A 14,866-nucleotide genomic window follows, 5' to 3' on the forward strand; every position below is an offset into this window, starting at 1 on the left:
ATATACTTTAAAAAATTCTCCATTTTAATTTCTAATTTGATAAATATTGATAGATATAATCTCAATAAACAGAAACTCTTTAGGTCTTCCTGAAATCAAAAAGTTTAGAAACCACTGATCAAGGTAATTAATGAGGGAATTCCCTGGCGGTCCAGTTAGGACTCTGTGCTTTCATTGTGGAGGGTGAGGGTTCAATCCCTGTTCGGGGAACTAAGATCCCACAAGCCATGTGGCGTGGCCAAAAAAAAAAAAAAAAAAGTAATTAATGAGCAATTTGTCAAGTTTAATACACTAAAGCCAGATTAATGGAACAATTATCCATCTATCCTAATTGAGAGCCTTAAGGTCTGCATTCTTTTGTTTATTTGTTTGTTTATTTATTTATTTTTGGCTGTGGTGGGTCTTCGTTGCTGCACAGGCTTTCTCTCGTTGTGCTGAGCAGGGGCTACTCTTCGTTGCAGTGCGTGGGCTACTCATTGCGGTGGCTTCTCTTGTTGCAGAACATGGGCTCTAGGCACGCAGGCTTCAGTAGTTGTGACATGCAGGCTCAGTAGTTGTGGCTTGCAGGCTCTAGAGTGCAGGCTCAGTGAAGCCTGCACTCTCAGGGAAGCCCCAAGATCTGCATTCTTGAATGGTTTTAAATCAGGTGCTTTCTCTCTGATGTTTAACCTACCATATCTGTTTCACAAGATTGTTTGAATGCAGTTGGAATAGATAGGAAAGGCGCTTTTAGGTTTTGGCTTTAAAAGATGTCATATAGGGCTTCCCTGGTGGCGCAGTGGTTGAGAGTCCGCCTGCCAGTGCAGGGGACACGGGTTCGTGCCCTGGTCCGGGAAGATCCCACATGCCACGGAGCGGCTGGGCCCGTGAGCCATGGCCGCTGAACCTGCGCGTCCGGAGCCTGTGCTCCTCAACGGGAGAGGCCACAAAATAGAGAGCTACTAAAAGCATTGGCTTCTTCTTAGGATACACATTATAATCTGTCCACTGTAAGTAGGTTAATAACACAGCAGTCAATATCTCTGGCTCTTAAACCATGTCTCATTTTGACTGTTAATTCTTAAGTCATTCAGCAGCTTTTGAAATACCTGGAAGCTTTCATTTTCATGCATTGATTAAACACCAGATTTTTAAAAAATTGAAGTATACTTGGTTTATAATATTGTGTTATAGGTTTCAGGTGTACAGCAAAGTGATTCAGTTTTTTTTTTCAATTATTTTCCATTGTAGGTTATTACAAGATATTGAATATAGTTCCCTGTGCTACACAGTAAATCCTTGTTGTTTATTTTATATATGGTAGCGTGTATCTGTTAATCCCATACTCCTAATTTATCCCTCCCCACTTTCCCCTTTGGTAACCATAAGTTTGTTTTCTATATCTGTGAGTCTGTTCCTGTTTTATAAACATGTTCATTTGTACTATTTTTTAGATTCCATGTATAAGTGATATCATATAATAGTTGTCTTTGTCTGGCTTACTTCACTTAGTATGATAATCTCTGGGTCCATCCATGTTGCTGCAAATGGCATTATTTCATTCTTTTTTATGGCTGAGTAATATTCCATCGTAGATTATATACCACATCTTCTTCATCTGTCGATGGACATTTAGGTTGCCTCCATGTCTTGACTATTGTGAATAGTGCTGAAATGAACATTGGAATGCATATGTCTTTTCCAATTAGAGTTTTTTTCAGATATATGCCCAGGAGTGGGATTGCTGGATCATATGGTGACTCTATATTTAGTTTTTTGAGAAACCTCCATATTGTTTTCCACAGTGGCTGCACCAATTTACATTCCCACCAACAGTGTAGGAGGGTCCCCTTTCTCCGCATCCTAACACCAGGTTTTAATGTTGGATTTGCAAGTCTAAAAGAAGGCAGACTCTAACCTTTGATTGATACAAGCTCATAAGATTTAAATATCTTTCCACCTCTCGCTGAGGGAAAATATTAAGTAATATTAAAATGTTACCTCTGTTTTTATTCACAGTTGGGGCTAGACTTGGAAGAACTGGAGGAAATAGAAGAGGATGCCGGCCTGGGGAACGGAGGCTTGGGGAGGCTGGCAGGTAACCCCGGGCTCCTGTCCAGGACAGACCTTTCCTGACACAGTGCCTTGGTCAGAGAGCAGAACGTGGCAAGGCCAAGATCAGCCATGCTCCCAGCACTGGTCCGTGGGGATAGATTGGTCCCTCAGAGTGGATGGGACAGTGTGTCCTCTGGGTCAAAATCTTTGCCACCAGTAGGGGAAAAAAAATGCAAATTATATATTCTCTTTCACACAAAGGGCACTTCCTAATTATGGTGACCAGGCTTGCCAGTACTGGGGAACTGGTGCCAGGAGGGGTTTGCAATATACCAACCACCTCCACAGCCAGTAACTGGGAGAAAGACAGAGGGCTAGAAACACACACGCACAATTTATGAATGTAGCCCAGCTTAAAGCAACTGCTCCTGCTTTACTACAGGAAACAGATTGCTCTAAAATAGCAGAGCTGTTTCTCTTGGAGCTGCTGCTCCTTTGGGCCACCCTATTTGAGAATATACCCAGTTTGAAGTCTGTGGGGTTTTTTTCTGTTTTAATTATTTTCACCAGCCTTTATGGGGGGGAAGGAGCTGGGTTAAGAACTTGGAAGTGGAAACAGCAGTCACAGTAGACTTGATGTCACTGTGTCCTTCGAGGCTTTTGGGCACAGTGCTTCTGGAGCAAAGGTGATCAAGTTCTGTGCTGCCCTTGTGTGTACGGGGCCCTAAAGTGATACACTTTGCATTACTGCCCCTTTTGAGAGCTGTCATTTTGTAAGGGGAGCAAATGCCCTAAAATTTATCTGGGTGAGTTGTGTGTATGTGTTTATGTTTTCAGAATTTAAGTTAAATTCTTCAAAAATTATAAGCACAGCGTATGTTTCTGTCCAACACAGCAGCACCCGGCTCTAGGTTAACCCTCGGCCAGGCGTGCCCCGCCTCCAGGGGAAAGGCCGCATGTGCCCCTGGCGGGTGTGGGCTCTGTGTGACCTGCGAAGGTGAGGTCACACGCACCACGCTAAGCTGTCGCTTCCCGCCGCAGACGGCGTTACAGCGTCCAGGCCGGCAGGCAGAGGCAGCCCCGCGGGCTTCGGTCCCTTTCGCCCTCACGGCATCCCGTTGAGCGTGGTCACCTCCCCACTTAGTCCTGCTCAGTCAGTAAAAACTGAACCTGTCCCCCGAGCTCAAGGGAAGCTCCAGGCCGCCCACCCTGAGGCCGGCGTGTCAGCTCGTGGGCCGTTCCCGCCCCTGCGGGTCCTCAGGCTGCGTCCGGCTGCTTCGCGTCCACTCCAGGCACCTTTCCTGCCACTGGGCGGCGCCACCAGCCTTCCCCCTGGACTCATCTGGGCCCCTCTGGTTCCACGGCTCCCCTCGCCGTGCAGACCTGGGCCGCCCCCAGCCTGCGGTAGCTTGTGTGTGGCGTCCCTCCTGCGAGAACGATTTCCTCAGAGCGAGAGCCCAGGTCTTAGTTTGTGGGTCTTCTTGTTGTTCCTCCTCAGCAGAGGATCTGACACCCCCAGGTCTGTGCATGTTTGGTAAATTGGCATGTGTCTTATGTGCTGGTGTTTCGTTGTTAAAATTTTGTGCTCTTTTAAATCCACAAGTTTAATAAGGCTGCCTTCTGAATCTTTATTCAAATCATGGTGGTTTGCTTTCAAGACATTTTGGTCGGAACGAGGGCTCCATTTGGCAGCACCTTCCGGGGGCCCTGGTGGCACTTTGGCACCTGGGTATTTGGTGCTGTGGGTGCTGAAATGTACACTTGCAGGCCCCACTTCTGTGCCTTCTTTACCAGTGTGTGGGGAGGTGTTTTGTGATGTTGCTTGGATTTCAAGTAGAACGTGTGAGGGTGGGGAGGCCTGCAGCCTGAGTGAGGGTCCCTAAGAGAACGTTGGCAGGAGGGGACAGTGTGTTGGGATGAGCTGAGTTTGGCAGTGTCCTCTGTGGGGTTCGTCCCTCTTCCCACACCCCCAAGTAGCCCCCGTGTTGGTGTTGTCTTGTCCTGGCCCCGGGCTCTCAGGCCGAAGGCCATCAGAGTGGGGTTCCATTTTCCTTTTCATGAGACCTGAAGGTGACCGGTCACCACTGGGCCACTGCCTGATGCCCGGGGGGCCGGCCCTCCGGCGCCTACTTGACTTGGTGTCTGGGCCTTGGCTCCAGAGGCCTTGGGTCTACTGATTGCCTTTGATCCCAAGAAGTTCTTTGTGTTTGGACTTTCAGCCTGCTTCCTTGACTCGATGGCCACCTTGGGCCTGGCGGCGTATGGCTATGGAATCCGCTATGAGTTTGGGATTTTTAACCAGAAGATTGTCAATGGCTGGCAGGTGGGTGCGATCTCCTTCCTTTGCTCACTTGCGGCTCTCATGCACATGAGAAAATAGCCAGGCACTGTCAGTTCTATTTTTGGACTTTCTGCTCCTCCTGGAGAGGCTGTGTGCCGGTCCTTGGCAGAGCAGAGGGGGGCAGGGGGGCAGTGCTGGGAGTTCTGGGCACTCCGTGCTTTCCACATTGTCCCCACGGCCGGCAGTGCCCGTCGCCCACATGTGCTCATTGCACACAGCTTCTATGTGGTGACAAGACGTCTGGTGGGCCAGGGCCAGAGCCCAGCTGGGCCTCACAGGAGACACTGTGGGTTGAGGACGCCACAAGCTGGTGGTGTTTTCTGTCGTCTCTGACAGAGCGAAGGCACCCCCCAGCCCAACCCCACCGCAGAGGAGGATTGGCCTGGAGTCGCTAGGAGAAGAGCTGTTGCAGGCTTTGCTCCCACCTGCCCTCGCTCCCTGACACCAGCGAGGTGGTGGCGTCCTGTGAGGTTAGGGGCTGGACTCTGCAAAGCAATGTGGCTCTTAGGAAGAATAAACCTCAATTCTAAAGCGTCAGGCAGAGAAGTAACACGGTCAAGACCCTGCTGGTAAACGGGGGGACTCAAAACGCAGTCCCACCTTCCTTCTCTTAGGCATTTGAGAAAGGAAGGCAGCACTCTTCCACTTGGGTGGAGAATAGTTTAAATAATTTGGGGTCTAAAAGTCACAGATAAAGCAGGGCTGGAGTTAGGCTCAGAAAGCTGGTAACAGGAAAGTCGTACAGTCTGAACGAAGAAGCTGATGATCGGGGTAATGGAAATGTCCTCTGTCTTGATGGGGTTTGGGTCACACAGGTGTGTGCAATTGTCAGAACTCACCAATGTTGTCCTTAAGATTTATGCATTTCACTGTGTGTCTGTTAACCTAAAAAATAAACACTGTGATGGACTGTCCTTAATGACATGCCTGCTGAAGTGTTCAGGGGAGAAGTGGATAGATGTCTGGGATGAACTGCTCACTTTGAAATGCATCAGAAAAGTAATGGATGGATGGAAGGAGACGTGGTTATCAAGTATAGCAAGATGGTAGCAGTGACAGAGCCTCGGTGGAGGGTGTGCAGTTCACTGTCAATTCCTTGGCATTTCTATGTGTTTGAAAAAGCTCATAATAAAACGTTAGCCAAGAAAAGTATGGCCAAAAGTAAAAGGAAACAAAACAGATTTGTAGCCACTGGTTAATTTATAGAAATACTCCCTCTGACCTTGAAAGGAGAAATGCACTTTTCCTCCTGCCACCTTCTGGGTGATTTTAGTCACAGTTTTTTTTTCTTTTTCTTATTTTTTTTTCCTTTTTGGCCACACCGCGCTGCATATGGGATCTTAGTTCCCCAATCAGGGATCAAACCTGCACCCCCTGCGTTGGAAGTGCGGAGTCCTAACCACTGGACCGCCGGGAATTCCCTAGTCACAGTTATTTATGTGTGTCTCTGTCAGATGTGAGCCAGCCTTTGTACATGTGTGGTCTGTGGCCCATTCTAGCTCTTTCGTGGTCGAGGCGATGTGTGTGTTTGTAAGACAGAGACTCTGAGGCTCCTCCCTGCCTGGTGGGTGTTACGGTTTTGGTGGTGGTCTCTGTCTCTGTCCGTTTGACCACAGACACTTCTTCCTCCTGGTTCCCTGTTCCTGTGCCTCTTGCCGTCATGCATAACAGTTTAAAGATAGTCCTAGGCTGATAGGCCGGCGGTAAACCTGCCAACTCCCACGCTTCTGTCAAGGGAGCTGCTCAGTCAGAATGCTTTTAGCGGAGTTTAGCTGTAGCACAAGTAAATGTGGGCAGTGGTCACAAAGCATCATTGGTGGCCAACGGGGGCCACAGACCAGCCTTCCTATCAGAGAAGGGGCTCCAGAAGGGAGACCCCCTTGCCTCGGGTACTTGGGAAGATGCTGCTTCTGCAGACAGCTCATTGAACTGCTCTGTGGAGACAGCCAGGCTCTGATGTTGGAATCTCACTAACGTACAGGAGGTCAAAGGCTTGTGATGAGTATCTGCCTGCACCAGGCAGAACAGTCTTGCCGGGAGTTCTGTGGAGACGGGCACAGTGAAGCAGTAACCTCAGCCACATCACTGTCCTAAAAGCATGACCCAGATGCTCTTTCTGGGGACTTGACTTCCTTCTGTCTGTGACTTGGCCGTCCTGGACGTGTGGTGTAGACAGGGCCATCCTTCCGTCTGTGACTTGGCCGTCCTGGACGTGTGGTGTAGACAGGGCCATCCTTCCGTCTGTGACTTGGCCGTCCTGGACGTGTGGTGTAGACAGGGCCATCCTTCTGTCTGACTTGGCCGTCCTGGTCAGGTCACGTCACATGGATGGAGTCATGCGGTGTGTGGACTCTGCGTAACGTCTCGAGGTTCGTTGATGTGCCTGCCCCAGGACTTCTTCCTTTTACTGCTGAATTCAAGCAGTTCTTAACATCTTTTTACTTTGATTTATTCTTCTAATTTTATATGAGTTTTTTCTTTCTTTAACAGTCCAAAGTGTTCATTTTTAAACAGAGCCTTGACCAGAATTGGAAACCTTTGAGCTGTAAATAGGCCACAGTTTTGTTTCCGTGCCGGGCAGCATCGTCTGGATGGCGTGGTCAGTGCGGGCGGAGGGCAGGGTCCGCCAGTGCCTGGGACCGTCTCCCCCGCCCTCACCTGCCGCCCTTCCAGGTGGAGGAGGCGGACGACTGGCTGCGCTACGGGAACCCCTGGGAGAAGGCGCGGCCGGAGTATATGCTGCCTGTGCACTTCTACGGGCGAGTGGAGCACAGCCCCGAGGGCGTGTGCTGGCTGGACACACAGGTACCACGGGCGCTTCTTGGTGGGTGGGGGGCTGAGCACGGGGACCCTCGACTCGCCTTCTCACGTCGGCTTCCCTTGGGGCTTCCCTGTGGGACCCACCTCCCCACGCTCGGTCGGGACTGTCCAGACACCAACTGTGAAGCCACACTCTATAGTTTAATGGGAGCCATGTCGGCTGAGACTGGCGGTGTCTCGTGGTGAGCAGGTCGGCGCTGGGAGGGGCAGGGCACTGACCACTGCTGCCCCGACCCCAGTAGAGGGGGTGGGACCAGCCGCGCGTCCCTGTGGGGCAGGCGCTCACCCCTCGCTCCCCGTCCCGCGTGTGGCCCCGGCTCTCAGTGCAGCTCACGGGTTATTCTGAGCGGTCGGAGCTCTGAGCATGCGGGGCGGCTGGGTGGATGCCCTGCAACTGAGCACGGCACCCCCGGCCCCCAGCTGGGCCCTGGGGTACCAGGGCAGGAGCACCGAGTGCTTGGCGGAACGCGGTGCCGTACCGGCGGGTGCACACGCGGAGTCCAGCCCGGGCTCAGAGACCGCGGAGGCGGAGGAGAGCTTCTGGGGGTGGGGATGGGTGGTGGTTACGATACATAAGAAAGACGCCACGGCAGCCATGTGGGCAGTAGAGCATAAACAGGGCAAGCCCCTGAGTCACAGGGGTCAAGTGAGTCATCCAGACTCAAGTCTTAACTGGGGCTCGTGGAGCCAGGGCTGGCTGGCAGCCTAAGATGCCAGAATAAGTTGTATTTAATTTGGAAAAGCAGAGAAGGGGGTCTGGTTTTCTAGATGCGTGTGCTTGTAGAAGATGAACGAAAGGAGGCCTGGAGACCACTCGGCACCCCAGGCGCCATGCAGTGAGGGCCTTCCCCGGGGGGACTGGCCGTGGAGAGGGAAGGAGCAGGTTGCGGATGCTTTGCAGGGCTTGTCAAGGCCGGGCAGGGCTGGGGAGCAGCACTGCGGGGAGACGGGAAGGGAAGGCTGATGCTGGGGCTTTAACCTGGGGGCCCTGCCCCGTAGTCCTTTGTGGCCATTGGAGCTGCCTTCACCTCCTGAAGCCGCACACGAAGGACCCCCGAAAGCAGGCCTGAGTGTGAGAAGCCCGTGGGAGGATCTGCGGGTGGAAGTGACCCGAGGCTTGTGCACCTCTTCCTGTGCTCGGCGAGAGCAGAGCTGGTGCTTCTGGACAGATGCGGATTGGGACGGGGGTGGAGGGCAGGCCCAGTGTTCTCTGTCGGGAGGGAGTGTGCAGGCTGCCTTGGTTTTGCTGAAGTTCGAGGTCAAGGCAACAGGAGGAGCCTCACCGCAGATGTGGGAGATGGTCTGAAATAGCAGCTGTCTGTGGGGAGAGATTAGGTGAGTCCCGACATCGCCCACGCAGAGTTGAGTGAGAAGAGGGCAGGCGTGGAGGGGGAGGCCGAGGACACGGGAGGAGGGGCTCCCGAGGAGCCAGGTGACAGTCGACGCCGGTGTCGAAGGTAAAGCTCGAGAGGGCCTGGCGTGTGGTCAGGGCCCGCCGGAGGCGGCCTCGGCTGCTCCCGGCTCAGGACGTGTGCGAGCCGGGGCTGCAGATGCGAGGGACACGGGGCAGGCTGGGTGTGTTTGAGGAGGAAGGAGCGAAGCCGGAGGAGGGCGGGCCGGTGGGCCGCTTCCTGCGAGGCCGAGCTGCCCCAGCCCGTGGGGGGAGGTGGCCCAGGCCTGGGGACCATGTCTTCCCTCGGCAGGTGGTGCTGGCCATGCCATATGACACCCCGGTGCCGGGCTACAAGAATGACACTGTCAACACCATGAGACTGTGGTCCGCCAAGGCGCCCAACGACTTCAAGCTCCATGACTGTGCGTCCCCTCCTGTCCCCATCCGGTGGCTGATCCCAGACTGACCCCGTCTGCACCCACAGCCCACGAGGCTCCCCACTGCGGGAGGGCTGAGGACGGGTTCCCTGTGAGCCCTGGACTTCCCAGGGACCCCGCGCCCTCTGGAAAGAGCCAGGGGTCTGGGGCGGGGTGTGGGCCGGTCAGCGTAGCAGCTGTGGGACGCCTTCTGCTCAGGAACACTGTCCTCAGACCGATCAGGGCACAGGGGAGCCTCGGCAGGCACGCGGGTCCTGACTCCGCTCTCTGCCCTCAGTCAACGTGGGCGGCTACATCGAGGCGGTCCTGGACCGGAACCTGGCCGAGAACATCTCCAGAGTCCTGTATCCCAACGACAACGTGAGTAGCTGCTGCGGGTGGTCCTCGTCCGCGCCATTCCTCCAGCGTAGGAAGCACCCCTGCAGGGCTGGGCTCCAGAAGGGCCCCTGTGCTGCCCTCAGGTTTGTCAGGTGAGGCCACTAGAGTGACCTCCTCAGAGTGAGGGCGGACACGGCATCCCTGACGGGGTCCAGGAGCACCTATGTGCTGTTAGCCCCTCCTTTGCCCTCTGCCCAGGGGAGCTCTTAGGAGGTTCCTGGCCTCACACCTACGCTCCCCATAAACACACGGTCGCCGAGTGCAGGGCCGCGGAGACCTCAGACCTCACGTCCAGCCGTTTCTGCTCTTCAGCACCTGGTGCCAGCTCCCCAAGAGCTGGTTGTCGCGTTGTCGCGTGGGGCCAGCAGTCCCTATTCTGCAGGGATGCCTTGAGATGCCACGTGGTCATGGTTTGGAACGCTCTTAGCAGGTGTCCCCACTTGTGAGGCGGGGGCCTCAGCGACATGATCCACTGCCACCAAACGAGCCCTTAGGATTTGTCCATCTTTGTGGATTGTGTGTTTTTCTTATTTTATCAAGGAAATACATGCATGTAGCAGCAAAGGGCCCTGTGCTGAAAGGCTCATAAGAAAATGCCCTCCCCCAGCACCCCCCGGGATTCCGCACAGAGACTCATGCTTCAGGCATGAGGCCTCCTGGGACGTGAGGCACCCGGGAGGTTGCTTTCCTGGCCTCGGCCCCAGCACCGGGGATCGAGGCATCGCACCCCTGGGCCGCACCCCAGCCTGGGCCCTGTCCTGGGTTCGGGGGCCCCAAGGGCCCATGCAGCAGAGGCTGAGCCGGGCGTGTCCTCAGTTCTTTGAGGGGAAGGAGCTGCGGTTGAAGCAGGAATACTTCGTGGTGGCCGCCACCCTGCAGGACATTATCCGGCGCTTCAAGTCGTCCAAGTTCGGCTGCCGCGACCCCGTAAGGACCTCCTTCGAGACGTTCCCAGACAAGGTGCGTGTGTAGAGGGCTGAGCGCCGTGCCGGAGACGGGCTGTTCCCGGGCTGGGCCGCCTCCTTCCGGCTGCGCCGCCTCCTTCCGGCTGCAGTGGGGGCGGGGCGGGAAGCCGCCCCCCAACCTGGGCCTCCTCGTGCCCGGGGACCAGGCCGCCTTCCTCCTCGACCAGGGCTGCCCTGGGCCTCAGGAGGCGTCGAGGCAGCAGGGGTCGCTGTGAAAGGCTCCGTCGGGCAAAGCGGCCAGTTTGCAGGCTCAGTTCAGTAATCTGAACACAACCGGCCAGTGTCCGTCAGGCAGGAGCAGCGGTGCTGCGGGGCTGGCCTGCGGGTCCTCCACCCTGACCTGCCCCCTGCTCCTCCGCGGCTTTCCATGCTGGGCCCGGAGCCCGTGCAGCGCCATCCGCTTCCTGCTGCCAGCCCTATGACCAGGCTCCTCGGGGCAGGCGGCCGAGGACCCCAGTTCTCTACACGCAGGCAAGGGACTGAGGGGGTCACCCCGTGTAAACGCAGGTGGCCATCCAGCTGAATGACACCCACCCGGCCTTGGCCATCCCTGAGCTCATGCGGATCCTGGTGGACGTGGAGAAGGTGGACTGGGACAAGGTGAGCACCGAGGGCCCGAGCGCAGTGTCCCCGAACACCTGGGCACGGGGGTGACCTCCCCGCCTCTCCCGACAGCAGGGGTGAGCGCTGAGCTGGTCCTGGGATGCAGCGGGAGGCCTCTCTGGTGGCCTCGGGAGAACAGAAGGAAGTTGTCCCTGGGAAGACGGGGCTATGGGGAGAAGGACGTTCCAGTAGCGTTTCTGGGGTTCCTCCCAAGGGCAGGGCACAGTGAGTGGGCGCAGCAGTCTAAGGGCCAGAGAAAGGTGGTTTTCTGGAAGACAAAAGGATTCTGACACTTCTGAGAGCTTCTCACCTATATTTTTTCATCTTAGAATTGTGGCGAAAAACCCAGAAGCGTTCAGTTTAAAGAAATGCATCGTTTACACATTTATAGGCTTGTTCTCCCTGCTTCACTTATTTTGGTCTGAGATTCTTTAGTGGGGTTTTGTTGATCTCGTTTACTTAAATCAACATATAAAACCATTTTTACCCCATTTTTTAGCACCAGAGCCCCTTTCTGGTTTGGGGCTGCACTTCTGGGTGGGGCTGGGCAGACCCTGTTCACCCCTGGCCAGCGGAGGGCAGGGCCAGGCACTTTACCAGTTTCCTCCGGACTGTGGGTGTGAAGTCAGTTTGGTGGCAATAAAGCAAAGCTGCCTGGAGCTCTGTCTGGTTTACAGAGGAAAGTCGTAGTGGTTCCCAGGTAGCAGGTAAGGTGCTTATTTCTGCGTGTGCTGTGGGTCAGGATGTGAGGTGCGCTTGGGCGTGTCAGGACAGGGAAGGGCGCAGGGCTCCCTGTGGGTTTAGGAAGTTCTGGGCTCCGGAGAGCAGAGACGTGCGGGGCCCCTCCTGGTGGCATCCGAACACCTGCCTCTGACCCTACACGTTCCCCTCACCTTGGCGTCTGGCCACGAGCCGCTTTTTTCTGAATAAAACATTGGGGTGTTCTGGAATGTCGTAGGCCTGGGAAATCACAAGGAAGACCTGTGCATACACCAACCACACGGTGCTGCCCGAGGCCTTGGAGCGCTGGCCTGTGTCCATGTTTGAGAAGCTGCTGCCACGGCACCTGGAGATTGTCTACGCCATCAACCAGAGGCACCTGGATGTGAGCTCGCCCTTCCTGTGGTGACGCGGGCAGGGGAGAGGGCTGCCCCGCGCTGACGGGCCCTCCTCGGCCCTCCACGTCAGATCGTCTGGCCCGGGACAGGTGCTTTACTTCTTGAAGGGAATAGCCATTCAAGAAGAGGACTCTGGGGTCTGGGGCTGTCACTTGGCAGAGCTGTTGCCTGGTCCCCACGCTTGGACCCCTGCTGCGTCGGGGGGAGTCTTCTTCTCATTTCTGAGCAGGTTCAGGTGTGAGTGTCTGTCCCTGGAATGCCAGAGGCCTTTGTCCTGCGACATCACTGCAGCATTTGGGTGATTTGGAAACAAAACACCTTTGTCTTTCTTCTGTCACCCACAGAAAGGATAGTGGTACAGGCACAGGGGCACTTAGAATTCAGGTGTGATTATAGTTCATTTTTTTAATCTTTCGGTGAAAGAGTAGCCATTCTCACTTGTAGACTGCGGTTACACCCTGCCTGGGCCAGCAGGGACAGCATCCCCATCTCTTCCTGTACATCACACGGCACCTCCTCAGCTCCCCCGAGCCCACAGGCCGGGCCCGCTGCCCCCCGGCCGAGGCAGACCTTGGCCCGGGGCCCAGTCAGGCTGGGCTGCAGCCGCCCTGGGCCTTTCTTGGGGAAAGCAGCCCCCCGCCCTCCTGCTCACTGCCCTGTCTCGGCAGCACGTGGCCGCCCTGTTCCCCGGGGATGTGGGCCGCCTGCGGAGGATGTCCGTGATCGAGGAAGGGGACTGCAAGCGGATCAACATGGCCCACCTGTGTGTCATCGGGTCCCACGCGGTCAACGGCGTGGCGAGGATCCACTCGGAGATCGTGAAGCAGTCAGTGTGAGTGGGGCCTGCGCCTGCCCGCGCCAGGGCGAGTGAACTGCCCAGAGCGCGGCGGTGGGAGGGTGAGGCTCTGACTCGGTGGACGATGCTGGGGGGCCGAGCCCTCTTGTCACCAGGAGCCCTTCCCGTTGTCTGCGTTCTCCGTCTATCCAGGCAGAGGTTCTCCTTCTGGAGCACGTGCCGCTGGCTGTGGGGCTCCGCGCCCCGCCTGGGGGGAGGTTAGGGTGTGACGGGCTGGGGCTCGTCCCCGAGAGGAAGGAGGAACCTTAGGTCAGGTCCCCTGCTCTGCCGCCTCTCTGCGGGCTGTGGTCTTGGAATTCCTCCTTTCCATCCTCGCCCCAGACCTGTGGAGCGCCTCGCGTGAGCGCCCGGCAGCCCTGGACGAGTCTGTCCGTGTGGAGGCTTCCGGGTCCTCGGTGCTGGCCTGAGGCTTTGTGTGATGTACTGTTTAATCCCCACTGTCCGTCCACCCTCCACTGTCACGACCATTGGGAGGAGGCCAGGCTCCAGCTGTGGAGTTGGGCTCCTTGGGGGATGGAACAGAAAGGCTGGGCTCTGGATGGCCCAGGGGCTCCCCTCAGAGGGCCATGTGCCTCTCGCTCACCTTGTTTGAAACAGCGCTTGTGACAGTTGCCCGTTGTCTGTGTTTTTAGCTTTAAGGACTTTTACGAGCTGGAGCCAGAGAAGTTCCAGAATAAGACAAACGGCATCACGCCCCGACGGTGGCTGCTCCTGTGTAACCCGGGGCTGGCGGACACCATCGTGGAGGTGAGGCCAGCGCCTCTGAGCCCACCCCGAGCTGTGGGCAGGCAGAGCGAGCGGCAGCCGCCTGGGGCCGTGTGGGCGGCGACCCGCTCCTCTGCGTGTGGATAGCGACGGCTCCTGGACGGGTGCGGGCGGTGGAGACCCACTGTCGCCCTGGGTGTGGGGGCCTGGGCGGTCGGTCAGCAGCCCTGGTGGCCGGTGCAGGAGTTCAGAGGGGACATCCTAGGCTTCAGGCCCAGCTGCCCCCGAAGAGGTCTGTGGGCCAGGGATGCAGTCGTCGTTGACTTGTTCCCGTGCTCACGCTCTCAGCGAGGAAGGAGACAAGTCACGCAGGGGCCAGGCCGCATGCTGGACATGGGGATGCAGCGGGGGTGCTGGGGGGCGGGCTGTGTGCCTAGGAGGCTTCTCTGGAAAGGGACGGCAGAGCCGAGGTCTGCCTGCCCAGTTACCGGGAGGGCCGGGAGCAGCGCTGCAGAGACGTGACCACCCGCAGCCTGGCTGGTGCGGCCTCGGTGCAGGGTGAGGCCACGGAGACGGCCCAGGTGTCTGGAGGCCAGGAGTTTTCCTCTCGGTCCTGAATTAGAAACAGGGAGACTGAAGCTGGGGTTCGTTTGGAAACAGTGCTGTGCTGCGGTGTCGGGGGCAGGGTAGGGTACCCAGGCCGGGCGGGAGCCGCCGGAAGGCCTCCGTCCATCTGCGGTTCTGGCGGGTGCAGGCCTTGGGGGTGGGCGGAGATGGGCCCCCAGGTTTCAGGCCTGTGGGGAGCCAGGGGAGGCGCATGCATTTGAGGGCACGTTTCAGCGGTCGGGACTTGACCGGCGCCGGGTGTGCGTTGTTTCCTGGGAGGGGGTGTCGTGGGAGAGGAGCGGGCCTGGGGCTGACGGGGGGAGAAGAGGTGCAGAAACCGCGTCTCCCTTACGACTCGGCAGAGAATCGGGGAGGGTTTCCTGACGGACCTGAGCCAACTCAAGAAACTGCTGCAGCTGGTCAGTGACGAGGCACTCATCAGGGACGTGGCCCAGGTCAAGCAGGTAGGCCCGGTGAGGGGCCCACCCCCCCACTCAGCCTTGCAGAGGGGGCCCCGCTGACCCCTGAGCGCACCGCCGCCCCAGGTCCGGAGGAGAGCTCGTCTGGAGGGAAGCAGTGGGAATCGATGCAGGTCTCGCATCTGCACTTG

The 14,866-nt window shown here is 56.7% G+C and overlaps 1 protein-coding gene across 2 annotated transcripts in view; it reads left to right on the top strand.

Annotated features, from left to right (window-relative positions):
- The window catches only part of PYGB (glycogen phosphorylase B), a gene marked incomplete at its 5' end in the record, with an annotated part of 52,283 nt that overhangs the window by 26,883 nt on the left and 10,534 nt on the right, over positions 1-14,866 (top strand). The window contains 11 exons of one of the 2 annotated variants that reach the window (XM_079718471.1): positions 1,999-2,077; positions 4,254-4,357; positions 7,049-7,180; positions 8,899-9,010; positions 9,303-9,385; positions 10,220-10,363; positions 10,876-10,968; positions 11,930-12,076; positions 12,758-12,921; positions 13,578-13,692; positions 14,619-14,720. In XM_079718471.1, the coding sequence (XP_079574597.1) occupies positions 1,999-2,077; positions 4,254-4,357; positions 7,049-7,180; positions 8,899-9,010; positions 9,303-9,385; positions 10,220-10,363; positions 10,876-10,968; positions 11,930-12,076; positions 12,758-12,921; positions 13,578-13,692; positions 14,619-14,720 (1,275 nt within the window). The remainder of the gene's footprint in view (positions 1-1,998; positions 2,078-4,253; positions 4,358-7,048; positions 7,181-8,898; positions 9,011-9,302; positions 9,386-10,219; positions 10,364-10,875; positions 10,969-11,929; positions 12,077-12,757; positions 12,922-13,577; positions 13,693-14,618; positions 14,721-14,866) is intronic. The other variant, XM_079718472.1, reaches the window with a different exon arrangement.

Source organism: Hyperoodon ampullatus, assembly GCF_949752795.1.
Source record: "Hyperoodon ampullatus genome assembly, chromosome: 14".
NCBI classification, from domain to species: domain Eukaryota; kingdom Metazoa; phylum Chordata; class Mammalia; order Artiodactyla; family Ziphiidae; genus Hyperoodon; species Hyperoodon ampullatus.